Here is a 25789-nt window from a genome sequence, read left to right as displayed (position 1 = left end):
CCTGGAGCTCCAGATGTTGCAGGTGGTGTCCAACAACTGGAAAGAATCGTGTTGGCTACCTCTGGTATATGAAATTGAAATGGTTTGGCTGGAGGACATGGGTTTTGTTCTTTCCCATGCTATTGACTGAGGTTGCTCAGAACTGCAACTTTTCCCATGACACCTGGCTTAGGATTCAGCTATTGAGTCTTGTCAGCAGAAGCCTTGAACAAGGACTTCACCCTGCCCCCAACTCTCCTCCCCCTGCCCCTCCAATTGGTTCAGGGTTTTTTGGGGGTGGGGGGGACGCCGGGAACTGTGCTCAGGATTGTCCCGTCTTGCAAGCCAAAATGCTTGTGTTGGCAGAATGATCAGAAGGGCAAGATGTTCAATTCCTCCCCTGGAGTCTTATAAATGTGTTGAGCTTAGTTTTCTGGCCTGAAGAGAAAAATAAGTTTTAAAACATTTGCTTGCTTCCTTATCAGACTTACTGGGTAGAAATGAGACCCAGATTGTTCTATCAACCCAGCAAGCAGGTTGGGTTCATCTGCCACTCATCCACTTTAGGGAATGTTTTCACAATACATCCCAGAACTTACATTCCAAAGCACCTACACACAACCCAGCACCCCTCCATCCCAGTTTCTCCCAAACTATGTGGAACGTCATCCTTTCTCTTGCCCCAGGAATACATCAAGACAACAGACACTTGAAGCCAGATCTGTCACTCTCAATATGTCCAACCAAGTTTCCCTTTTAGCTAAAAACAGAATTTAGGTGTATTGAGTCATCCACCTTGAGACTGCTTACTGACTCTAAGCAAAACCTTCAAGCACCTGAATAGAGTTTTAGGCCATAAGATCTCCCAGTCTGCCTTTGTGCAACAGCTTGTGTGCAGTATAAAACAAGTCACAATGGGCCTTTTGAAAGACACCTCCCCCCCCTTTCCTCTGGCTCTTCCCATCCCTATAATCCCTCAGGATGGCCATAGCAAGCCTTCTGGTACAGCCCATTTGGGCCAATTGTGGCAACTTTGGGTAACGACGAAGTCAGGAAAGAAACTGGAGGCCACTATGTAGAAGACAGGGCAGAAGCCACTGTAGAGTTTGCACTAAGGTTTCCTACAGACTACCTGGTTACCAAGGGAATGCAAAACAAGCAGCGGCTCTGTAGCCATTCTGAAGCAGAGGCCTTTGTTGACATAAAACCTGAGGGGAGGAGAGAGAAGAAAAGAGGCCCTGTTATACTCCCTAGTCGCGCGGGAGACCAAAAATGTCCTGCTCTCCACGTCTTTTGGGGTTCTTTTCTGCGTTAATACTCCCTGGCCTCCTGTAACTGAGAGAGGTATTCTTCCTCTGAGGGGTTGTCAGCACACTGCTGCCCGTTATTCGGAGGCCGCACGGCGTGGTATCTGCTCCAGTCCCCTTTGCAGAGGATCCAGGGCAGCATATCGACCTTGTAGTGCAACTCGGGGGAGAACTCGGTGCTGATGAGGTTGGGGGCCCCAGCCCCCTTGCCCCGCGTGATCAGCCTGGCACTCTCGTCGTAGCAGCAGTGCTGCGCAGCCAGCGTGGTGCTGTCCAGGGAGAGCATGGAGCGCAGGCAGAAGCGGGCCGTGGGCTTGTAGATGTCCAGCCGCTCCTTGGGCCCACTAGCATCTCGCCAGCGGAAGTTCTTGCCCTGCCGCTCATCCCGCAGGTTGACGGCGCTGTAGACGGCTTCCAGCGGGTAGGAGCAGGGGCAGCTGGGCAGGTCCGACAACACTTTGCTCAGGTATTTGTTGAGGAAGTCGCTCTTGCAATTGAGCCACTTCTCACAGCTGTCCACATCTGAGGAAAGGGTACAGGGGGAAGAGAGAAATGGCCGTCAGACAAAACAACATGCCGTTGACAGCTTATCTTGGGTGGTGCTAAATCAGGAGCAGGGAATCACAGGGCCAGCGGCTGAATGTGACCCTCTAGGCCAGAGTTTCCCAAATGTGGGCCTCCAGCTACTGTTGGACTACAGCTCCCATCATCCCTAGCTACCAGGAGCAGTGGTCAGGGATGATGGGAATTGTAGTCCAAAAAACATCTGGAGATCCAAGTTGGAGAGACCTATTCTAGGCTTCCCTGTCCCCTTGGGACTCTTCCCAAGTCACATGCCTCACTGGCCCCCGCTATGTGCCCTCAACTTGAGCGATTTTGCCGGACGGGAATGTGTCCCTGAATTGGGGCAATGCCTCTTGCTTGGATGAGTGCAGGATGGAGCAATGTGTGTGTGTGTGGGGGGTGCATAAACCTCTGGAATGCAGCCTACTGCACAAAGGGAAGAGACATATCCATTGTCCTGGCCACTTTTGGCAATATCCACACCCACCTCTGCTTTGGGACATGTGCAGCAGTGGAAAACAGCCCCTGGAAGGAGGCAATGCGTTTCTCAGGATGAAAAAGGTTCCCCATAGCAATGGCCTCCCCCACCCGCCTCCCAGCCCTCATTCCAGAGAGATCCTTTAAATGAGAGGTCCACAGTCTCTCTAATGGCTCTGCCCCTTCGATCCAGAGCAGCACAAAGCTTGGAAAAGGCAGCCCAGGGAGAGAAGCCGTGTGCTTTCGAAATGTGGCCTTAACCTGGGAAGGGAAAGGTGCCCCCTCTGCCTAGGCAGGAGCAAGTGAACACTTCAAAAGTGCAGGCCGTGTGTGACAGAGAGAGAGAGAGAGAGAGAGAGAGAGAGAGAGAGAGAAAGTGAGCGAGAGAATACAGGTGTGTGCATAAGAAAGTGAGACAACCTTAAGATTATGATCAACTCACTCGCTCAGCTCCTTGTGCAATTTCTTAGCGTGGCTGTGCTCATTTGGAATGTACTGACCTGAGTTTAGGATCTCTGTGGCATTCTCAGCTTCAAATGGTGTCTCTTCTGTGGGAAGAGACAGCTCCCCATCTGCTCCTTGAGGGAAGCACAGAAGCAAAAGGGTCAGGGGGGAACCACATGCCACTTAAAAGGTGTTACAGGAGCTGAGCTTCAATCTCCAACTCTGTATGTATTTCCTGTCCACAACTCCCAGGCCAAAATGTGACACAGATAGACACAGACACACACACAGGCCCAAAGTTTGCTTTTGACCCATAACACACTGAGTGGGCTTTCAGTTGATGGCCTTTATATATCAAACGTGTCAGAGAAAAGAAAGAGTTACTGAGTTGATTATCAGGATGGGAAAAAAATGGTTTTCTGAAAGCAAGAATGGATATCCTGTGGCTGTTTCAGTTATTGCTAAACAACAACTCCCATCATGCCTGACTGCGAATGCTGGCTGGGGCTGATGGGAACTGAAGTCCAACAGTATTTGGAGAGCCACCATTACTCTGAAACCAATTCCTCATGAAGAGGGACATCCCTTTTCACAAAGTTTTTCAGCAGTGAAATATACTCAGAGTTGAGAGTAGGACCAATCAGACTGCTGCATTCTGAATCCTATTGTTCTAGGACCAATCAGACTGCTGCATTTTGGATCCTATTCAACTCAGTACATAACAAGCAGCATTTGCATTTCGTGCAAGCAATGTAAAATAAGAGATAGGGTTGCACATAACTATTGATTTTGGTGACAGTACTCACCAGTACAGAGTACCTCACCTCTTTTATTGCAGCCGATGGCAGCCATTTTATGCTGGCAACCGCAGCACTTTTATCAACACACGAGAGCAACAATTGTATACAACAATTGTCCTGTTTGAGAAACGCCTTCCATTTGTGCAGCAAAACGTCCTTTCCCTCTCCTCTCCCCACACTCCCCCAATCTGCTCCAGAAGGCTGGAGGGACCCCATGAGCAGATTTAAGGCACAGGCCACAGAGCAGGGAAGGAGAGGGAAAAGACACTCCTTTGCACAAGTGGAAATCATTGCACAAATGGAACATACAACCACGAGGAGAAGAATGGTGTTCTCAGCACCTGAGATGTCAGAATGGAAATGACCTTTTGCCAGAGAGTCAGACCACAAGCATCCCTACTGGAAACTCACCCCAGTCCTCTTGGGATGTTTGAAAATGGATTCTCTCAAAATATAGAGAGGTCACTCTCTTTACAGCTAAGAAAGCTGCAGTTAACTGCAGGAGCTTTGAAGAGGGAACAAGAGGCAGACAAGAAAACAAAGCAGGGGTGGAAGGGGAAAAGGCATACCAGGACAGCGGTGCAGGTCACAGGTCCTCGACTCAGTCGCAGTGCATGCGTAGCCACAAGACCGGGTTCTTTTCTGGTTGCCAGTGCCACAGGTTACAGTGCACGGAGACCAAGGGCTCCATTCCTCTTCATCTTCATAGTCTGGAGAACGTAAGAAAAAGGTCTCTCTCACACACATTTCTCCCCTATCACCCAGCAGCCTAGATCTCTTACCCAAACCTATATTGTGCAGCTAGCAATCCAGAAGAGGAGACTCGCGTGTGCCACCTCACTTGCTTTTCCTGCCAGGCACTCCGCCCCACTTTTAAATGAAAGCTGTGATTTCCAGAATTTTGCACATTGTTCTGGTTTTGGCCATACAGTGCCTAAAATTTCAAGGGTTACCCTACCTAACAGCTCAAGATCTTTTTGGCCTGATTTGCAGTCACTTCATAGGTTATATTTTCCATTTCATGTTGCAAAATGCACGCACATTATGCAATATGAAGGGCATAGCAAAAGTGTTTTTCCAATATACACAATTGTCACATTGCTGTATCCACAATGGAAAAAGGGGACATGCAAATCATCCTCCCCCCCCCCTCTCTCTCTCTCACACACACACTGTATAACGAGTTAGTATCACCTAAAGCAGACCTTGCCCACCAACTTCACAAATGGATTTAAATTAGGAATTCTCAAGCATATGTATAGGAGAGAAAGCACAAATATGGAAGGATGCTTATTGGGATTGCTGGAATAATGCAGACATTTCAGTTGGATACATCCCAGATTTCCCCATAACAAATCAGCTGGACCACTCATCTTAACTGGAGAGGAACAGAGGAGATAATGAACTGAAAAGACCCTCTTGCTCTCTCCTGAAAATGCTCTCCTGCCCCTTAACAGTCAATGAGTTAATGCAGCTCTGTAGACCTACCAAGGGCAGGAAAGGGGGCCTCACCGTAATTATACTTCTCTTTGAAGATCCAGTTTTTCTGATGGGGCCACCGCTGGTCCCAGTCACCTCCTACTCCACTCAGCACTGTTTCTTCCTCATCATACTCTGAAGTGTAGTCATCCTCCTCCTCTTCGTCATCGTCTTCTTCTTCCCCCCTGCTCCTTATGTCCAAATTTTCCCCTTCCTCCCCTTCCTCCATGGGGTCCGTGTACTCCCAGAAAAGTGGCCAGAAGAGGTCTTTGTGGGACAGCCACTCAGAGGAGGTCAGAGACCAGTCATTGCTAGTTTCCTTCAGCAGGTCCATCTCCATCTCAGCCTGAGGATCATCCACGACCTCAATGGTCACCTGCAAGTAATGGCACTGGGTAAGAGGGTTTATGGGGCACCACCACTAAAGCACTGTGGGGTTCTTTTAAGAGCAACAGTACATCCTATATTCATGTATTTGCCCATTTGAGCTTTCACCACATTTCTCTCAGTTTAGTGCTGACCAAGACACTCACTCTTAAAGCTCTCCTTTACCCTGCTTTCTCAATGTCCAATAATTCTCCATGGAGCCCCATTATCAATCCAGCTAGGTCATGTCCCAAACCCTGCTTGCAAAACTGACTTTCTTCTTAAGTGCATATAATAAGCCACTAAGGATACTAAAGAAAGCTGTTTTCAAAAGTCACGTACTGCATGGCGCAAGTGTCTGTGACCATTTAACAGGGCAGAGGAGGGCAAGGTGGATGTAGTTCTACCACTACTACCAGTTCTAGAGCCAGTGTGGTGTAGTGGTTAAGAGCGGTAGTCTCGTAATCTGGGGAACCGGGTTCGCATCTCCGCTCCTCCACATGCAGCTGCTGGGTGACCTTGGGCCAGTCACACTTCTTTGAAGTCTCTCAGCCCCACTCACCTCACAGAGTGTTTGTTGTGGGGGAGGAAGGGAAAGGAGAATGTTAGCCGCTTTGAGACTCCTGAAGGGGAGTGAAAGGCGGGATATCAAATCCAAACTCCTCCTCCTCCTCCACTGTAAGCAAGAGTACATGCATGCTTATTTAGAAGTAAGTCACACTTAAGCTCTGTAGAGCCACATCAAAAGTAAGTGTGCTTAGGACCGCAGCACAAGATGAAGTTACCATTTTACAACAGAATCTTAGCGACTTTGCAAAGTACTGAACAAGACAAAGAAGCATATTGTGCTCATGGAGATTATGTAGGAAATTTGCAGTCATACCTAACAGTGCTACTTAGTGTGTGAAGGGGTTAAGGACCACAGAGTCCTAAATTACTCGAGTAGGCTCTATGATGTCACATTCCCTCTTCTCCAAGGAGGAAGGAAGGCCTGTTTCCTGTTTCCTTTTCTGCCACGCTGCACGGGTATGGCTCAACTTTACTCTGTCACATATATGTATCTGAGGCTGCTCTTGCTGTATATTTCTCAACTAAGAATAGTTACCTGCATTTTATCGTTTTTACTAAGGAAAATACAAGTCTTGAAACCTAGTAAGTGTAAGTAAATCATTTTTAAACTTACCTTGCAGTCTGTTTTATTGAAAAAGGGAGGGGGGAGGGTCAGCTGCCTTAAGGAGCTGGAATGCCCGAAGGAGTGTCTCCACCCGCTTCACTCAGCCCAGACATTGAGGTCCTCTTCCAAGGGTCTTCTGCTGGTTCCCTCACTGCGAAAAGCGAAGTTACAGGGAACCAGGCAGAGGGCCTTCTCAGTAGTGGCACCCTCCTTGGGGAATGCCCTCCTTTCAGATATCAGTAAGATAAAGATTTACGCAACTTTTAGAAGACATCTGAAGGCAGTCCTGTATTGGGAGGTTTCAAATACTTGTTTTTATTACGTTTTTAGATATGCTGTAAGCCGCCCGAGTGGCTGGGTAAACCCAGCCAGATGGGCAGGGTGTAAATAAAATAATAATAAACTAATAGTTGTTATTATTATTATTATTATTATTATTATTATTATTATTAAATTGATTGGTTAAAAAGAAGATAAAAAACCTATTCCTATGCTTCAGTTAAATCTGCCTTACAATGAGATTTAAACTCTGCTATTGGGGCTCTCTATGCACAAGCTCTGCGTTTCAAAAACAAGTACAAGCCGTTTTTCTTTGTGTTGAACCAATGGTGTTTGTTGCTCTGCCAAACCACACCCACTGGTGTGAATGAAATTTAGTGTGACATGGCAGTATACTGATCGAAAGGCGACCGTTCCATAATGCAACAGGTAACACAGAACAAAAGAAGCGTTAGAAACTGGGAGAGAAGTGCTAGCGTTATAGCTAGGAAAACTAATGCAATAATCCTCATGTTTGAAGGCCCCTCTTTTGATTTTAGTCTTTTTTGCATCAAACCCCTGAGACATGGGCATGCAGAAAGGCATTCTTGGCAACTGTTCTGCAACTATGGAATCTCCCTCTCTCCCTCTTCTGTCCATGGTCCAGGAGTCCAAGTCAAGACCAACTACCCCAAAGCACGGGTCAGTTCTAAGTGAACTACAGATGGTGCCACTTTTTGTTTTTTTGTGTGTTTGTTTGTTCCGAGTCTAATCAATACAGCCCTAAGCCCATTGGCCTACCTGTATATTTGGATTCTGGGCACTCAGGTCCACGTTGGCTAAGCCTGGCAGGTTCTTCAAGTCCAGCACAAAGGGAGTGCTCTCCTCCTGGGTTGCGCCACCTGGCTGGAGCGATGCCAACTGGTTCCTTGCAGGATGTTGCAGTGGCCAACGGCGTTTCTGCCTGTGTGGCATGGCCCGTCCATTTCGCCTCAGGTTCCGGACCTTGTTAGACTGCGGCATTTCGTCTTCTTTGATTGAAGCCGTGTCGGACGAAGTAGAGATCTGGCAACAAGAGGCAGCGATAGAAGCATCATCAGAACCACTCTCCATTGCCTCATGAAAACTGAGATCTGGCTGCTTTCTTTTTCTCACACCAGGGGCAAGATAAGAGTGGGCACTAGGCATGTCAGCAACTTGCCCCATTGGATTAATGAGCTGTGAATGGGCCAGAATACTGGTCTGAGATATCAAACACACCATATTTAAGCATGCACATTCCTATACCTTGGGCTTACTTTGAACACCTACAGATAATTATGCTGGTGCATCTCACCTTGTTTTTGATCAGTCCTCCATGGCTCTTCAAAGAAGTGGGACTAGCCCAAGGTCACCCAGCAGCTGCATGTGGAGGAGCGGGGAATCAAACCCGGTTCACCAGATTACGAGTCCACTGCTCTTAACCACTACACCACACTGGCCAATTATTGGTTCTGGCATTGCCTTTCAACTAATAAACCTCTTTCAACATATGTAAACACTTGCATTGGAGTTAACCTAGAATTATTATTTTTTAGAAATTCACGACGGGATCACCCAGCTTTGAAAAACAAGGCCAATAAGCAGCTGAAGGGGCCTGAGCATCATGGTGGTAAGAGTAAGTAGGGGGCAGGATTAACACTTCCTACCTTGTGCCATTTTCCTTGACAAAAACAGCCTACAACAAGCTATATACCTTGCTATAGTTACGTGTAGGCTTTTCCTAACGAGGAAACAGCAGCAGGGGAGTGTGGGGAGTTGTATCTGCATCCAGAATATGGTATGGCAAAAAAGGGGCTAACTCCCCCCAACCCCTGCTCCCATACCTGGTACACATGCTCCATAGCACTCAGCATATCTGGACAGAACTAGCAAAGACTGGAACCCTAGAGAGATGCTGCCAGCCAGTGTAAACAGCACAGAGCTAGACTGACTCCATGATCTGAGCCTAAGGTACATTCCTGTGTTTGTATGTTTTGTCTAGTTTGCTGACTTCTATCATGTCACCTTCACTCTGATCTAAAAAGCACCAAACATTGCAACCTCCACTATAATGGAGCAAGCTGACATGGCTGTAAGTTTCAGAGTGGCGAAGAAACCAAGGCCCTAATATATTCCTCCACCACACCGTTTGCACAAACCAACTGCCGTTCCTTTTCATGCATTCTGCATCCTTCCATAATAATGAAATTGCCACACTGGTACAACCCCCCCCCCCCCCAATCCTAACCTCATTTTTGAAAAAATAATAATAAACGTAGAAAATATCTTCCTGTGCTCTAGGTACTTTAAACTCTTCACCAAGGAACTTCCAACTGTTCCCTCGTGCATCCTGCAGCCAGGAGCTATTTTCCAACGCGCTGGCCGAGTTCTCTGAGCCTGTTCCCTGTGTGCTTACTTCCTTTCACGGCAGGAGCCCAGAATGTAACTGCGAGATTAGGGGAAACAGGGATGCTCGCCTCCCCATATGGGATACGGAAGGGCACTATTCCCTGCAATTAGGGCTTGATGGCTTGGGGAGGACTCTTCCCCCTCCATCCCACTTTCATCCTGGTCGCTGGAGCACTTCAAAGGGAACTGGGACTGGTCCTGACTCACATGAGCGCACACACAAGGCATCATCAATGGATTTACAAGGCCTACACATCAAAGGGCCGAAGCCTGTCTTCCCCTCCCACAGTGAAAGGAAGAGAAAGCAGCGGGGAGATTGTTGGTCTCTTGGCTGTTTTATTTAGGAGAGGGGCTAAGCAGTGACAAAAGGGCTGCAGTAACATCCGCCTCCCCCCCTTTCATATACAAGGCTGAGGAAAGTGTGATCATACTAGACTGCTGGGATCGGGCCTTGTCTCTTGGATCTTTACCCCAGGGCAATAAGAACAGTTGAGAACTGATGAGAACAGTTGCAAGATTTGCCATTTTTGACTAAGTTAACTGGTCCAAGACATTTTGCTGCCTGAGGCGATGGACAAGATGATGCCCCCTCCTGCCCAATGTACAGAATCCAACTGGGCTGGGCAAATTGAACCTTCCTTCAACATGGGCAGTGGGACAACATCCTCCACTCTACCTGAAGGCAGCAGGATACCTTAGGTGGCTCAGAGCAGCTTAGCTTAAGGGATTCGGGAGGAACAGGGGTGGGCAAGCGGCTGTTACTATCTACGGCATCTGCCACCTGATGTAGCTGCCTCACCCTGCCTAATGGTTGAGTCAGTCCTGCTGGTCAAAGAGAATATGAGAGAGAGAGAGAGAGAGAGAGACATGTTACATCCATGGGCTTCAATTAAACTAAAGAGCTGTAAAGCCGCTAAAACAAAGATGCATGAAAAGTAGTATTAAGATGCATAAAACTTGAATGCAGCCTTGAAAGACCTACATGCTGCTAGCTTTCAAAAATTGTCCCTAATACAACTGAACTATTGTTTGTGACACACCAACAGCCTGGAAGAAACAAAACACGCAGAAACAACACTCTTAGGAAACAGAACCCTTGCTTGGTCACCTAAAAACAATTCTTACTCATTGACACATGGCTATCTTCATACCTGGTAAGAGGAACCATCATCTTTATGAATCATAGCAGCACTATTTTTTTCCATGAAAGCAAAATATCTCTTCTTGTGATGCTCCCTTATCCATCTCCCGTCAGCCTTCTGAAGGACTTTGGCTCCCTGGAAAGCCAACTGCCTGCTGCCCAAATGCTTCTGTGCCTCTTCCTGCAATCCTTCGCCTTTCTTGTGAAATCTTTGGCATAACCTCCTTGCCACAGCTGCAGGTATGGTGAACCTTTAGCACTCCAGATGTTGCTGGACTCCCAACTCCCACCCGTTAGGAATGAAGGGAGTTGTAGTCCCACAACATTAGGATGGTCTGACTGCATATAAACCAAATGAAATAGTGCATATTCCTTCCTTGTGTGAACATTTCTACAGCCTTGGAATAGAGACCAGTCACACCAAATCTTTGTCAAGTACTATGTACGTAAGCTCTACTTCGGCGTTCAGTCTGTACATGGAATTTTTGTTGTGCAAGGGACAGCTGTCTCTTCCTGGGTTCACCACTACCAAATACCTCCCACGGGTTCCGTACTCAGGGTTCTAAATGGAAAGGAGGCTCCGCAAGTACAGGAAGTGACCTGCTGCAGACCTTTGCCCTTTGATATGTGGCATGCTAGGGCAGAAAAGGGGTCCTCAGGACATGCTGGATTCTCAGGTGTGAAAACAACAGGAAGGAGTCATATTGTTCCATTCGGTTCATTTTGGTGCAATAGCTTCTGATTCCACTCCCTGTGATGAACAAGAGCGTCACAAAAGAGAACAAACATGATCCTGGGGTGGAAAGAATTCGTCTCGGAGGAAAGGGTTTTCTGACGATAACGTATCAGGTTGGAGGCATGGTCACAAAGGGCTGAAATAGTGGTCACTCTGCAGAGGGATGCCATGTTCACCTCACGATACTTGCCAGCATATTAGGGTAAATGTGATGCCTCAAAACTTGATAGACAATCTCTACATGGCTGACTCCTAAAGGAGCCTCTCCACCCCCATCGCTCAGCCTGGACACTGAGGTCCAGCTCCAAGGGTCTTCTGACGTTCCCCTCACTGCAAGAAGTGAAGTTACAGGGAACAAGGCAGAGGGCCTTCTCCATAGTGGCACCCGCCCTGTGGAGCACCCTCCCATCAGATGTCAAGGAGGTAAAGAACTACACAACTTTCAAAGACATCTGAAGGCAGGCCTGTATTGGGAAGTTTTTTTATATTTAATGTTTGCTGTTCTTTGATTATGTTGGAAGTTTCCCAGAGTGGCTGGGGCAACCCAGTCAGATGAGCAGGGAATAAATAAAATTACTATTATTACTATTTGATTTAAGTCAGTGGCAGCCACCATGGTGCCTGGCAGACGTTGCTAAACTACAGCTCCCATCAGTCCTGATAAAACCAAAAATCTCTCCAGCCCTAGATAAGCAGGTCCTTGGTGTGTCACCACTAAGTTGGCACTGTGCCCTTTTCGCCTTTAACTGGATTAATACAGTTCTGACCAACCACTGAGAACAGACCTTTCGGTGACTGGCCATCAAAAGGCCTCAATATTACTTTTAATTGTTTTGATCCAGGAGGCAGCTCCATACCCTCCACTGACCTTAGGAGTGGAAATGCTGCCCCCACAAGCTCTATTCACACTTTCCGCCCTAGACCTTCTGATCTACACCATCCGAACAGACTAAAACATGGTTTTATATCTTAAAATATAGCAGTGGCATGATCCACTAACTACTTTGGAGATGGGGCGCGTGGCCTTAAAACCACAGTCGAAAAAATCTACTGGAAGCTCACTGCAAGAGTAGCAGCAAAAGGGAAGGATTAAACGTGGCCCATGGGGAGCCAGACCTACAGAGGACACTAAGAAGTGAGTCCCTTGTGTGCCAGAAATTGAGAAGCACATTGACTAAATTCAAATATTTATTCGCGCTACTTAACCAAATAGAATGCCCCCCCCCAACCTCTCTACATCATCAAACTTCAAAGTCCACAACAAGAAACCCCAGGTTTTGAAAGCTGAAGCCGGATTCTTTGATAAATAAAGTGGGGTTTCATAGAAAGTAGGATTTTCATAGAATTGTAGAGTTGGAAGGGACCCCAAGGGTCATTTAGTCCGTGACATATTTGTTTATCGAAAGCTTTTTCTAACCTATCTTTCCAATAAAAATGCTCAAGGAGGTTCACAATGTAATAGAATAATATGGAATAGTAAGTTTGTTTGTGCAGCACAATGCTACACCTATTTATTCGAAAGTCAACTCTCTTTTTTTCTATAATTTTTATTAATTTTTCTGTTCTACATTTTAGAATATTGATTTAAACAACCTTAAAATATCAATGACTTCCCTTCTTCTCTTTCCATTGTTCATTTTGCATAACATATAACATAAATCCCTGCATACTTACATAAACTAAACCATTCAGTATTCCATTATTACATCCATCAAAACTTATTGACACTGTTGAATTTATCTTAATGCTGCCAATGTCGTGTACGTTTTCAAGTGTACACAATTTCCCACTATTTTTCAATAAACATTTTCCAATCTTCTTTAAACGTATGTATTCGGAAATCAACTCTCACAGAGTTTGATGAGACTTACTCCCTAGCAAAGAGACTTAGGATTGGTCCGCTGGTATCTGAATTGCTTCATGAAAAGAAGTCCTGAGTATCCAAAGAGACTGGATGTTGAAGTAGGCTAGGACTGGAGAGACCCATGTTAAAACCATGAGAACCTGAGACGAGTCCTGCAGGGTCAAGCCAAGGGCTCATCTAATTCAGCATCCTGTTCTCACAGTGGCCAACCAAATGCCGACAGGAAGCCTGCAAGCGGGACCTGAGTGCAACAGCCCTCGCTCCTCCTGTGATTTCCAGCAACCGACATTCAGAGGCATTTGGCCTCCAACAGTGGGTGTAGAGCACAGCCGTTGTGGGTATTAGCCATCAATAGCCTTGTCCCCCTTGAAACTGGCAGCTGCCTGCCATGAATGTTGATCTGATAGCAATGTGTTCCCTTGTTCACAGTCGCTTAACTGGGGAAACAGCTGTAGTGCAAGCAAGAGCAGAAGGTGGCTGACGTTGCCAAGCCCAATGCGATCATCAGTTGCAACGGAGATGTTATAACCATCAAAACAGAGAGCAGTTTAAAGGACACCGAGATTTCCTTCAAGCTGGGGGAACGGTTTGATGAGACCACAGCAGATGACAGGAAAGTAAAGAGTATTGTAACATTAGACAATGGGTCGCTCAATCAGTTGCAGAAATGGGATGGCAAAGAGACCACAATAAAAAGAAAAATAGAAGATGGAAAGCTGGTTGTTGAGTGTGACGTGAACAACGTTATCTGCACCAGAGTGTAGGAGAAAGCATGAAGATAGACTCCTTCCCCTGTGTGGTTAGTGGGACACAGAAGCAAGAGAGTTAGCTGGTTCGGGATGCAGAGCCCCACAAGGCAGCTGCTCTCTCCAAGAACTGATATGTTATTGATAGAACCGTTCCAAAGAGCCTGTATACAGTATTCAACCTAAACGTATGGTGACTATTCAATAAAGTGCTTAAAAAAAGAAAAAGCAAATAAATATCAGCTGACAAACTTGCTAGTTTGGAGTAAAAAGCCAATGTGCTCAGTGCCATCCCAAATAAGAGAGAATTCTACTGAGCTGGAAGAAATGTGGAACACTTGGATGCCTATTTTCATCACTGGTGGACTTCCCAGTATTAGGTGCATGAGCAAATATCAGCAATTAAGGGTGAGGAAATCATATCTGAACTGCTAACAACTGCTTAATCTGTTTGAAGGTCGCAATTCCTGCTTTTTTAGGAGCTAATAATTTATCTGCTGGTGGCTGTGAGAGTGGAAATAATTAGATGGTGGCAGCTGCACTCAGTGGCGTAGCAGGTGTTGCTGGCACCCGGGGCAGGCAAGCCACTGCCACCACCATTGCGTCCCCCCAAAGCCAAACAGGGCTGCGCTACACCACCTGCTTGCCCACCAACTGGTGTGGCCCTTGGCAGGTGAATCCCCACCAATGCCAGCGGAGATGAGATCATGCTGTGGTTGCCCCTTGCTGACCTCCCTTCCTCTGCACCTGCTGACTGTGGGCCTGAGCCGCTCTGCCACCTTCACCAGGGTGGGGATCCCCGTGGAAGCCAGTGCCTGTGTGGGGGCACCTGGTTGTGCCCCCTCATAATTTTGTCTCTGGGGCCACGGCCTCCCTGCTCCATCACGCTATGCCACTGACTGCACCGTCAACCAGTTGGGGGTTTCTGAGGGAATGGTGAATGGCACTGGCTGAGAAGCTTATGTATTCTCCATGTGTAGCTAGAGGACCTGGAAATGTGAACAACTTTCATAAAACCTGGTATAAATTTACTGAATACAGTAAATTGAGTAAGTGAGTCAGAAACAGAGCATGCACAGATGCCTTGAAAAGTCTTTGCTGATTTAATTAGATGAGAAGGAAAGGCAGTAGAGGTCCTTGAGCGTTTAAATGTTTGGTAATCCACAGCCCTATCGTAACTTAATACTTTCAGACAAAAACAAATGTTCTTCTTGCATTCTACCACAACAAACTCTGCTTGGGTTAAAGTAGATATTTTCCTGAGAGCCACCCTTTCTGTCGCTGACACGTCATGCTGTTTTTGGATTGCTGATTTTGTCCAACTGCAGTTCAAATAATACTTGTTGTGTTTGATGATTAGTAGAATTTCATTGCTGAAGTGTATATTATATTATTAGAGAGACATATTGCATACCTGTCAACTGCCCCCCCCCCAGAAGAGGACATCCTGTCCCATCCCCCCAGAGTAATAATAATAATAATAATAATAATAATAATAATAATAATAATTTATTATTTATACCCCGCCCATCTGGCTGGGCCTCCCCAGCCACTCTGGGCGGCTTCCAAAAGAATATTAAAATACTATGATACATCAAACATTAAAAGCATCCCTGAACAGGGCTGCCTTCAGATGTCTTCTAAAAGTCTGGTAGTTGTTGTTCTCTTTGACATCTGGTGGGAGGGCATTCCACAAGGAGGGCGCCACTACCGAAAAGGCCCTCTGCCTGGTTCCCTGTAACTTGGCTTCTCGCAGTGAGGGAACCGCCAGAAGGCCCTTGGTGCTGGACCTCAGTGTCCGGGTAGAACGATGGGGGTGGAGACGCTCCTTCAGGTATACTGGACCGAGGCCGTTTAGGGCTTTAAAGGTCAGCACCAACACTTTGAATTGTGCTCGGAAACGTACTGGGAGCCAATGTAGGTCTTTCAAGACCGGTGTTATATGGCCATTTTGGGTGTGTCGCTCTTTCTCAATTTCAGGCTGACATCTCGCCCCCCCCAAATGTTTTTTCACGTCTGCATTTTTTGGCGCTGTGCCCCAAATAAGGTTTTTTTGGGTCAGCAATCTTGTGCAGCGCCCCCCAATGCACATTTCGGTGTGCCGTGCCTCCCCCCAAGTGCAGTTTTCATTGTCCACAATCTCACATGAGTTACATGACTCACACAGGATTCCGACCTGGAAGATGGTGTTCTGGATTTGGGCCGCTTCCTGTTGAAGGGTACAATATTGTCAGTCTCCTCCCCTCTCCCTGATTCCAGTGTCTCTCTCCCCCACCCTCCCTGGAGAAATCCCACATCCTTTCCTGCTTCCACTCCCCTGGGACTTGTAGCATCAAAATTTCTGGAATTTTTCAACAATACTATGCTCACTAGGGGCAGAAATTGTTGCTTCCCAAAAACGTGCATTAAAAAGGTTTCACAGACATCATCAAGCAGCCTTTGCCTTCCCTGTGTTGCAACAACTTCAGCTGGGAAAGCCCTTTACGGCTGCAAAGGTTAGAAACTGCAGATCAAGTGCTCTCAATTTCCTGTACATGTGCACCCCAGTAACTGAAGAATGTAAGTTACACCACCTGCGCACAGTTGCTGGACAGAAAACCAGAAGGGGCGTGTCATGCAAACAGGATTGAAATACAGCTGCGGAGCACAAATTATGCGCTCCAAACAGAGTTGAAAAAGCAGGACATATATCTGAGTGTCAAGTTCCTTGCAGAAACCTCCAGGGGATTCCCCCATCTATACATCCAGGGAGAGAAAGTCGCTAAGCTGTCTCATTTGACAGAGGATAGATTTAAGGAGCAGCTGGCTTGGCCAAGCAATGCAGCCGCAACTCTGTCAAATGGGGTGGAGGGGGAGGAGAGGGAAGGCAGCGAGAAGCAGATGTGAGCTGAAGACATCTGTGCGGCCTCTTATCTTGGGAAAGACGTTACACAGAGGCCTGCACCTGGTGCCCTCTGGGTTATGACACTCCATGTGCCACTGCCTGTTGCCCGGAGAGCACCCAAAAGCCCGCCTGCTCCCTTCCTCCCCACCAGTTGGTCAAGACGGATGCTTGCCTAGGCCAGCAGCCTATAAGGGCAGCAGAGCAGCTGGAGATAGTTAGCAAAATATGAGCTGGGCCGAGGGTCCTTTTAGCCACGTTTGCTGTGCCGAATTGAACATGCATGGAGGAGTGAATGAATGAGCAAAGAGGAGCCGGAAAGGGCACAGTCACAAACAGTGGTCTCTGCACCTTTCACATTGGAACAGACATGTGCAGGAGTACATTTCAACCACAGTAATTCCTCTTTTGACATCTGTTGTTTCCCCCCTCCCCCTTTAAATTAGGTTGCCATCACTTTTCCTGCTGCGGTCTCTGGGGCTTTGACAACTGCATGCAAGACAGAAGTTCAACAAGTGCAATTGGTCTCCCACACTTCACCTCCATGATGATTATAAATCAGAAAATAAAAAAGTCAAAAGAAACCAGGTTTTTTGCCAGAAGCAGAAGGTGACTAGAAGAAAGCAACATCCAACCAAGAAACATGACTGTCAACAGAACATTTTAAGGTTTGTTGAGAACATCGTGCTGAGCTGCTGTCAGAATTGCACTTCTGTGATGTCACAACAGCCCCAGTCGATGGAGGTCTTTAAAACTGCTCCCACATTTATCTTAGGAATTTCTCCTTTGATTCCTAGTTACTGAGGCTTTAGGTGGCCGAGAAAATCTGCAAAGTACTTTTTGTTGTTGCTTCAGATCAGCTCTTTGTTTTCATTTGACCACACTGCAACCTAAAACAGCCCGCCTAGGGTGTGGGGAAGGGTTAAGAATATATCAGCTTTTCAAACATGTGCCTCTGAGGGAAACTCTTTGATTCCCCTGATAGAAAAGTCAACAGACTTATTTGTCCAGAGAAACTGGATGAAGTATCTCCATCCCAATGAATCCCATCTCCTCTCAGCTGGCTCCCCGCTGTCTCAGACCTTTCTTGCCCCACCACAAAAGCTGCCGCCCCATTTTGACTAAGATAATTTGTAACTTCTCAAAACAGAAGCTTGCTATGGAAGGATAAAGCCCCTTCCTTTGCAGAATAAGCCCTCTTCAGCCAGATGCTGTTTCTGTGCATGTTTTGTGCCTGCAAAGCCGACCTCAAGCCAAGGACAAAGCAGGGGGCCAGGGCACTTAATTGCTGAAGTAATGAAAAGGTAAAAAAGCACATCTAGAGAAACAGCGACTCCCCCCTGGGTGGGGCAGACATTCCACACACAGAGGCAAAGCCAGCCTCCTCCATGCTCAGCCAAGGCACAAGAGCAGCTGCCCCCCCTCCAAAACCACACCCCCCTTGCCCCCACCTGGAGCCATCATTTACCCACTGTCTGTGACAGGACAATTATCTGCTGCCAAGACAAGGACAGACGTCAAGAAGGGAGAGAATGACGCCCATAGGTCAGGAATAAGCAGCAGGAGACAGATGGGCTCCAGAGAAGGGAATCGCCTGCCTTCATCCCTGGCCACAAAATTGAAGAGAAAATAAACCTTACAGGGACAGTCAGGGCAGGGATGACGCTGAAAGGAACGCGTCCCAGCAGCGGCTCTGATGGGAAGCCTCGTAAAACATCTACTTTGTCTAATGCCTTTGTCAAAGTTATTCTGTCTGGTGTTAACTTCCAGTAGTTATGGGCGATGCAATGCTCAAGAGGCCTTGGTCCAATGTGGAACACTCACAACCCCACAACATCAGACTCTGTGTAGCATCAGACTCCTAAGTGCCCCGAATGTCACCTTACTCTTCTGTTGGCAAATTATATTGTGAACTGCTGAGAAACACAGTAAATTTAGACCCTGGACTTAATGGAAGGGGCTCCTTATTAGATGGCCCTGAGTTGTTGGTTAGAGCCTGGTACTGAGAACACCAAGGTTGGAGGTTATCCTTGTATGGGACAGCTGCATATTCCTGCACTGCAGGGAGTTAGACTACATGATCCTCAGGGCGCCACCGTTCTATGATTCTATGCTTACTCTTCAGTTGTGAAGCACACACAATTCACATTTCTCTTCTTTCCACCTCTTGAATGCCGTTCCATGCTTTGCAACTGCTTCTACAATTCCTGCTCTGCCTGAGCAAAAAGCCAAACAAAAAAACAGTTGACTTGGAAAAATACAAAACTGCCTTACTTCAAGTCGAATCATTGGCCCAGCTAGCTCAATAGTGTGGACACTGACAGAGTACATTCGCCTGGAAATGTCAAGGACTGAATCTGGGATCCTTACAAGAAAAGCAGATGTTCTACTGCAGAGCTACAGCTCATTCCTCTATTCTATTGGGAATAAGGACAATTCCATTGTATAAAAGAATAATATATACTTTGCAATAAAATAATAAACAGAGCATCCTGTTACTAGAGCAGAGTATAAATTTAACAGATAAAGAAAACTATTCATGAAATACGTTAGTGTGCGCATACAAGGTAGCTTTCTTTCTCTCACACAGACTCCTATGACAAATGTAGCTACCAATCCTAACTACATCCAGACACTGACTGCCTATAAACTGATTAGAACAAATCATAAAAGATCTCTGTCAAAAAGAAAAAAAATCCCTGAACCTATGGAATTAATTGCCACAAGATGTTGCAATATGTGCATGATTGGCGTAACAAAAAATTCAATATGCAGAGGTATATGTCAATGGCTATAGCCACCACATTCAGAGCCAATATTACACAATTATATCTACATATGTGGATATAATTGCCCTGGGTATAAATGCGATGTGATCCTTCCAAAAGCAATTTTATCATTCGCTGTCAGAACAGAAAATGCCAAGCTAGACAGCTTGCTAGCTTCATCTCCCATGGCAATGTCCCTATCAAACCCAGCAACCCACAAGCAAAGAGGAGCTCCCAGGGAATCCCACAACCTAGAATGGTTGGTCAGAGAACCAATTATGACACCTTGAAGGAAAGGTAGGCTACAGATGTAATAAAATAAGGCTCAGGTGTTACTGGGACAACAACCACTGAGGAGCGAGGATTGTGCGGAACAGCTACCCTTGAAACAAAGTGCTCTTGGCGCTAAGTACATCGAAAGATGTATGCCATGAAGTCAACAGACATGTGATTGCAAACACACGTGCTAACAGACAGATACACTTATTAGGGGCCTTTGAATGGCTGCAGCTCCTTTTTTGAGTGCACACTCCTTGGCAATCCTGCATTTGTGTTTGCCCTGAGTAATGTGTGAAATGACCTGTGCAACTCAGCTGCAATTGCAAAAGGGGGGAAAAGAAGTTTCCACTTTCATAATGTTCTATCTCCACGGTTGGAAGCAATATGCATTTGAAAGCCAGTAGTGGGAATCAGAAGTGGGGAGAGAGCACTGTTGCACTCAGGTTGAGCTTTGGGGCTTCCCATAAGTATCTGGTTGACCAGAGCGAGATAAGGATGCTGGACAAGATAGACCAGTGTCCTGATTCAGCTGGCTCTGATGTTCCAGAAAAACATTACGAATGCAGCGATGGATGCAGTTATTATTTCCTAGGCATAATCCTGCTGATGCCATCCTTGGTGCAGTAAGAGGATGCTTTCAACAGAATGGCAAAAACAGTAACCACCCCAGCCTCCAATGCTTCACCTAACTGGTATCAATTATTTCAGAATGTAGCCAAGGCCATCAGCAAGAATGACATCTGCCTATGGAGATGAAGGCTGCACCCAAAGCCATAAAGTTAGTACTATTTATTTACACAGTTAGAGGAGATAGAAACTTATTGTCTAGAGCAAGGGGCCATCTGTGTAAGCGCCGGACTTTAACCCAAGTGCTCCCTGCTGAATTTTGGGAATTCACACTGAAGCTCACATTTACATTTAAGAGACAATGCTTTGCCACATTGCTCTCAAGAAATGCTGTACTTGCTGGTGTGCTTTCACTTTTAAAACTGACCAGATTCCGAAGCAGCCTTTTGGGTTTGAGCAAATGCTTAAAGTTAGAAGTACAGTGGCCCTGTGAGTCTCAAACACCACACAAGATCACAACCTGCTGCTCCATGTTCCAGCTCCATGCTTGCTTGGTTATGTAGTGACTGCTGATTTGAAAACCTCCCACTTTTACTAGAAAGGATGCATACATAGGAAGGGTGAGGAAATCCATCACCTTATCCAGCACTGGAGATTGTGGCGGGAAAAAATATTAATGGAACACTAAACTGTGTAGTGTTGACTATATGCACAATGTACAAAATTGGTTGTGCAAATGTAATTTGGATCAATAAAGGGAAGGGGAGGCATCACTTCTATCATTTTAGTGACTACCTGCCTTCAGATCACAGAAGTCAGCACCGACAATGGGTTTAAAGACCCTGGACCTCGCAGTGTTTATTGGCTGTCAAGAGACGAAGGGGAGTCAAGCTGGAGTAACAATGTCATCTAAGTAAGGCCCTCCTCCTCTCCAAGCGGCAATGCATTGCTTCCACTCACCTCTACCAACTTATAGTTCCTTTCCTTCGGACTGTGGTTGCGCTGTTTCCTCAAGGGCAGCCCTTTCGCCGCATCGAGGCAAGTCGTCAGAATCACGAAGCTAAGGATAAGCACAATTTTCCCTCCGATCTTAGACATCTCTTCCTCCCAACTCCACCGCGCCTCCTTGCCAAGCACACACACTACTCACAAGGCGGGCAGCGCGCACCAATAATCCAACCTCGCCGGTCTCGCAAGAAACCAACCAACCAACCCAGACCCTGAAGGAGGAGAACGGAGAAGACAGATGAGGGGAAAAAAACAAAAAACAAAACCAAGCGAGAGCAATCCTTTTTTCAGCCTTCTGCTTCGAGACTGCGTCTCTGGAAAGGTCCAGAGAAGCAGAGTAGCTCCCGAGTGGGCGCGAGAGAAAAGATTAGGAGAGGGAAGGACTCTCTCTCTCTCTCTCTCTCTCTCTTACACGCGCACGCACGGCGCCCCCCCCCCCTCCGCGGCTCGCGTTTCCACTGTCCCTCTGATCTCTCTTGCAGTTTGCTGAGCACGTTTTAATTTACTGGCCCTTGCTGGTGGTGGCCGGGCCAATGATGCTGGAGAGTAACCAGGGAGAAAGCGAGGAGGAGGAGGAGGAGGACCCGAGATGTGGAAGAGAGGAGAGCCGACGGGGAGTGTGTGTGAGGGGGGGATTCCCTTCTTTCACTCGCGGTCCCCCCTTTCGATAATGCTTTGCGCAATCCGGCGTCTCCTCCTTCCGCGCCCGGTCCCCGGAGTCCCTTGAAACAACTCCGGAGCGCGCGGCGCGCTGATCCCGCCGAGCCGCTCCCCTCCTTCCTCCAGGGGCCACAAACCGCTGCCTTTGGCGCCGCGGGAAAGAGTCGTCCTCCCTTCCGCAGAGCTCCCGCTTCCAGTCTCCGCCGCCGGCTCCATGCACCCGGGATCTTCTCGGCGACGTTGGCGCTGTCGTCGCCGCCACCTCCTCAGCCCCGAACGGGAGGAGCCCGAGTCTCGCCGCTTCCCCTTCCCGCCGCTCGGCGCCGCTTCGCCTCAGCCAGCCGCTCCTCGGCCCGCAGCCGCCGCCGCCGCATGTCCCAGGTTACCTCGGCTGCGGCTGGCGTCGCGGCAAAGGGCTACACTCGGGCCGCGGACGAGGCGCCTCTCGAGGAGCTGGCATTTTGCAGGGCGCGCTCGCTTGCTCCGGCTCTCCGCCCCCCGCCCGGCTCCGCGGGCGAAGGACTCTTTGTTCTGAAGGCGCTCGGCTCTTTCTCTCGACGGCTCTTCGCAAAGTTTCCCCGGGGGCCGAGGCGTCCCTTCGACGCCCGAAGTTGCGACTCCTCCGGCACGAGGCGCTTTGCCCCCGGCCCGGCCCAGCCCAGAGCTCTGCGAGGCAACCCAGGTCCCCTTTGCTCCGCTGCTGCCGCCACCCGTCCTTCTTTCCCTGCGCAGACTCGTGCCAAGTGCCGGACGCCCCTCGGCTCAGCTCCCTTTCATCTTGCCCGCCGCCCCGTTCTTCGCCAACGGCCTCTTCCTCCTCCTCCTCCTCCTCCCGCCGAGATCAGACGGGCTCTCCGGGGCGTGGATCTGCCCCCTCTCGGATTTGGCAGCGCGCTCGCAGTCTCCTCCTCCCGAGCCGGGCTTGCCTCTGCAGCTCGTTGCCCTTCCTACCGGGGAGGAATCTTCCGCACTCGCCCCGCGGCTTTCCTCCGACGCGCCTGCAGGATTCCTCCCCGCAGGCCGAATGAATGAATGAGCGGCCCGAGGGAAAGGAAGCGAAGCGCGGACTGCCAGCGCGCGCGGGCGCAGAAAGCGGCATGTTCTTCGTATCTGTATTGCAGGGAGATAGGGAAAGACATGAAGAGGGAGCCGTGAAGCGAGTTCGAAGGAAACATGTCGCATGCTATTTAGGAGCAACACCATAAATGAGCGCGGGGTGGCTGTTTCTGGGGGGAGGGGGGAACCCTGCTGTCTCTTAAGGCGGGGGCTTGGACGGGCCCGTTGTTTGTTTGTTTTTGCCTGGGGCTGATGGGAATTGTAGTCCAGACCAGCTGCAGGGCACCTGGTTAAGGGAAGGCTGTCCCTCCCCCCCCCCTCCAGTGGTAAAACAAGTTGCCTGTTAAAGCTACTCTTTTTGTAGACACGGGAAAAACCGAGCTATCCATGACCCAGCCGAAAGGTTTGGAAATCTTCACTGTCTTCATCGTATGTCTCACATACTTTGCACCTTGAGCAACCTTCCTGCTCTACTTCTCCTCTTCGCCTGTGGGTCATTATTCACCTTCTTGGTAGTATTGCCATGGTGCATCTGCCCCAGCGAAACTGAATGCCTTCACCTGCCCCAGCTGCAACCAAACGTCTCTTGCTTCTCTCCAACCACAGCAGGCGCTGTAACTCTCCAACAGTTTTGACTTCACCCCCAATGGCATATCTTCCATTGTCTCTAGAGAGAGAGACAGACAGACGCCAGCAACGGTGGTATTACCACACTAAAGGCCACCTATAAACAACAGGATTTGTAATAGGAACAAGTAGCCACACAGCAAGGTATTGGCTTCTTAAACTTTTATTCTAGTGAAGCTTCCTAATTAAGACAGAATAAATAAAAGTTGAAGAGCATTGGCGCACTCACATCTGGCAGGTGGGCTTCTCATAGGCATCTGGTTAGCCAACAGATGCTGGACTAAGATGGGTTTTTGGCCTGATGCAACAGGGCTCTTCATATAAGCGTCCTGAACTGGACAAAACTAAAGCAAGATTAAGAAATAAAACAGGAAAGCAACATAACCATGGCAAAAGATTATTGTCCTAGGGACAAACCACACTGCAAGCCAAGGGGCACCCACTCCTGTTAAAACATATACACAAAATATAGCCAGGGGAGTCCTATAAGAGCTTGGTTCAACCTAATCATTTTACCAGTGTTTTCTTCACGTTTTAAGAATCATGCACCCACAGGGCAAGGGTGTTCTTGCACAGGACTTGAAAAACCTGTTTAAACTACTTTTTAAGGGTAAAAAGGGAGCAGACAAACCTGTGCAGGAGGAATAGCCCATTTCTTTGTTCTTTGGGGTCAAAAGCCTACTTTGGCACATGCATGGAACCATGTCAATGCTCCAAGGCTTCGCAGGTGCAAGGCATGGACGTGTAGGTGCAAAGCCATACAAAAACAGAAGCCACCCAGTGGTGCAGGGTGGTAATGCACCCTTACTGTAAGAAACCCAAGATGCATCACTGCGAAGAAGTCTGGTTTGCACGCTGGGGCGAACCTGTATCACATATGCTTAATTGTAAAGGTTATGTTAATCAACAAAAGGGTACTCGGGAGACTTGTATCTTTCCACCAGCCATTCCCAGTAAAAAGAAAACAAGAGCCAGTCCCACCCTGATCCCTCAGCTTTCACCTTATCCCAAGCAAACCTCTCCAAGTCAGTGGATGCTAGTCAATGGTCCACAGCAGAGGTTCTCAAGCTTATTTGGAAACCCAGCCAGATGGGCGGGGTATAAATAATAAGTTATTATTACTGCCCCCTTTTCAGGAAAAAAAACCTGTGCCCCCCCGGAAATCTACCTTCTTTAAGCAAACAGAAAGTTGCAGTGACAAATCTGCCTTCTTTTATATACAGTGGTACCTTGAGTTAAGTACTTAATTCATTCCGGAGGTCTGTTCTTAACCTGAAACTGTTCCTAACCTGAAGCACCACTTTAGCTAATGGGGCCTCCTGCTGCTGCCGCGCCGCCGGAGCACGATTTCTGTTCTCATCTTGAAGCAAAGTTCTTAACCTGAAGCACTATTTCTGGGTTAGCGGAGTCTGTAACCTGAAGCGTATGTAACCTGAAGCGTATGTAACCCGAGGTACCACTGTATCTATATTTCTGCCTATGTTTTACAAGAAAGATATTGTAAAAACCCACGGGGCGGACCGAAGTGAAGCCTGCTGGCTCAGTCTGATCCACCCCAGGGCCACAGCATGCCTGCCATTGGCCAAATAAGCAGGCCAGTTGCAATCCACTTCCCAGGCCTGACTGAAGCCTGGGAAAACCCCTCCCTCCAGCATGACAGCCCAATCCAGGGGAGGCGACGTCACCATCCTGCAAGTGTTGTTACACAACAGATGAAATATGTATGAATGGTTTTTCAAAATTTTATTCTCTTTATGCTTCCACTGCCCTTATTTTTATTCAATGCTCCACAATTGCAACCAAGGCTATTACTGCCCCTCTGGATTATTCCAGCACCCCCCAGGGGGTAGTACTGTCCATTTTGGGAAACACTGGCCCAGAGTATTGTCAAGCATATACAGTACTCCTAATAACTTCAAGAGCAACACACTCCTCTCACAACGGCCACGTAATGTTCACTCCACACTTGCAAGCAATTCACCCTTCATCGTGGCAGCATGTAGACTTGGGAACTCCTTGCCCATTGATATTAGACAGGCCTACCTTCACCATATTGTTTTTGATGCCTGCTAAAAATTGTTTTCGTGCTGACCTGTTTTTAATGTTGGCTTTCACTGTTGCTTTTTAAAGATTCAAAAGATTGTTCTATTATGCAAACCATTTAGAGGTTGCTGTCAA

The 25789-nt window shown here is 47.7% G+C and overlaps 1 protein-coding gene across 2 annotated transcripts; it reads right to left on the bottom strand.

Annotated features, from left to right (window-relative positions):
- Positions 1-277: 277 nt before the first annotated feature.
- ISM2 (isthmin 2) lies at positions 278-22309 on the bottom strand. 2 transcript variants are annotated; one of them, XM_079946754.1, is made up of 6 exons: positions 21221-22309; positions 7650-7913; positions 5060-5426; positions 4141-4281; positions 2828-2905; positions 278-1808 (listed from the first exon to the last, which is right to left on the bottom strand). In XM_079946754.1, exons 1-6 carry the CDS (start codon positions 21356-21358, stop codon positions 1291-1293), a joined length of 1506 nt encoding a protein of 501 aa, XP_079802880.1. In that variant the 5' UTR covers positions 21359-22309; the 3' UTR covers positions 278-1290. The 2 variants fall into 2 exon arrangements, with proteins under 2 accessions (XP_079802880.1, XP_079802881.1); XM_079946755.1 differs by having other exon boundaries at positions 5084-5426; positions 21221-22287.
- Positions 22310-25789: the final 3480 nt, after the last annotated feature.

Source organism: Podarcis cretensis (genome assembly GCF_951804945.1).
Source record: "Podarcis cretensis genome assembly, chromosome: 1".
In the NCBI taxonomy this organism is placed as follows: Eukaryota; Metazoa; Chordata; class Lepidosauria; order Squamata; family Lacertidae; genus Podarcis; species Podarcis cretensis.
The sequence above is the reverse complement of the archived record's forward strand: the minus strand, read 5'-3'. Positions and strand labels throughout refer to the sequence as shown.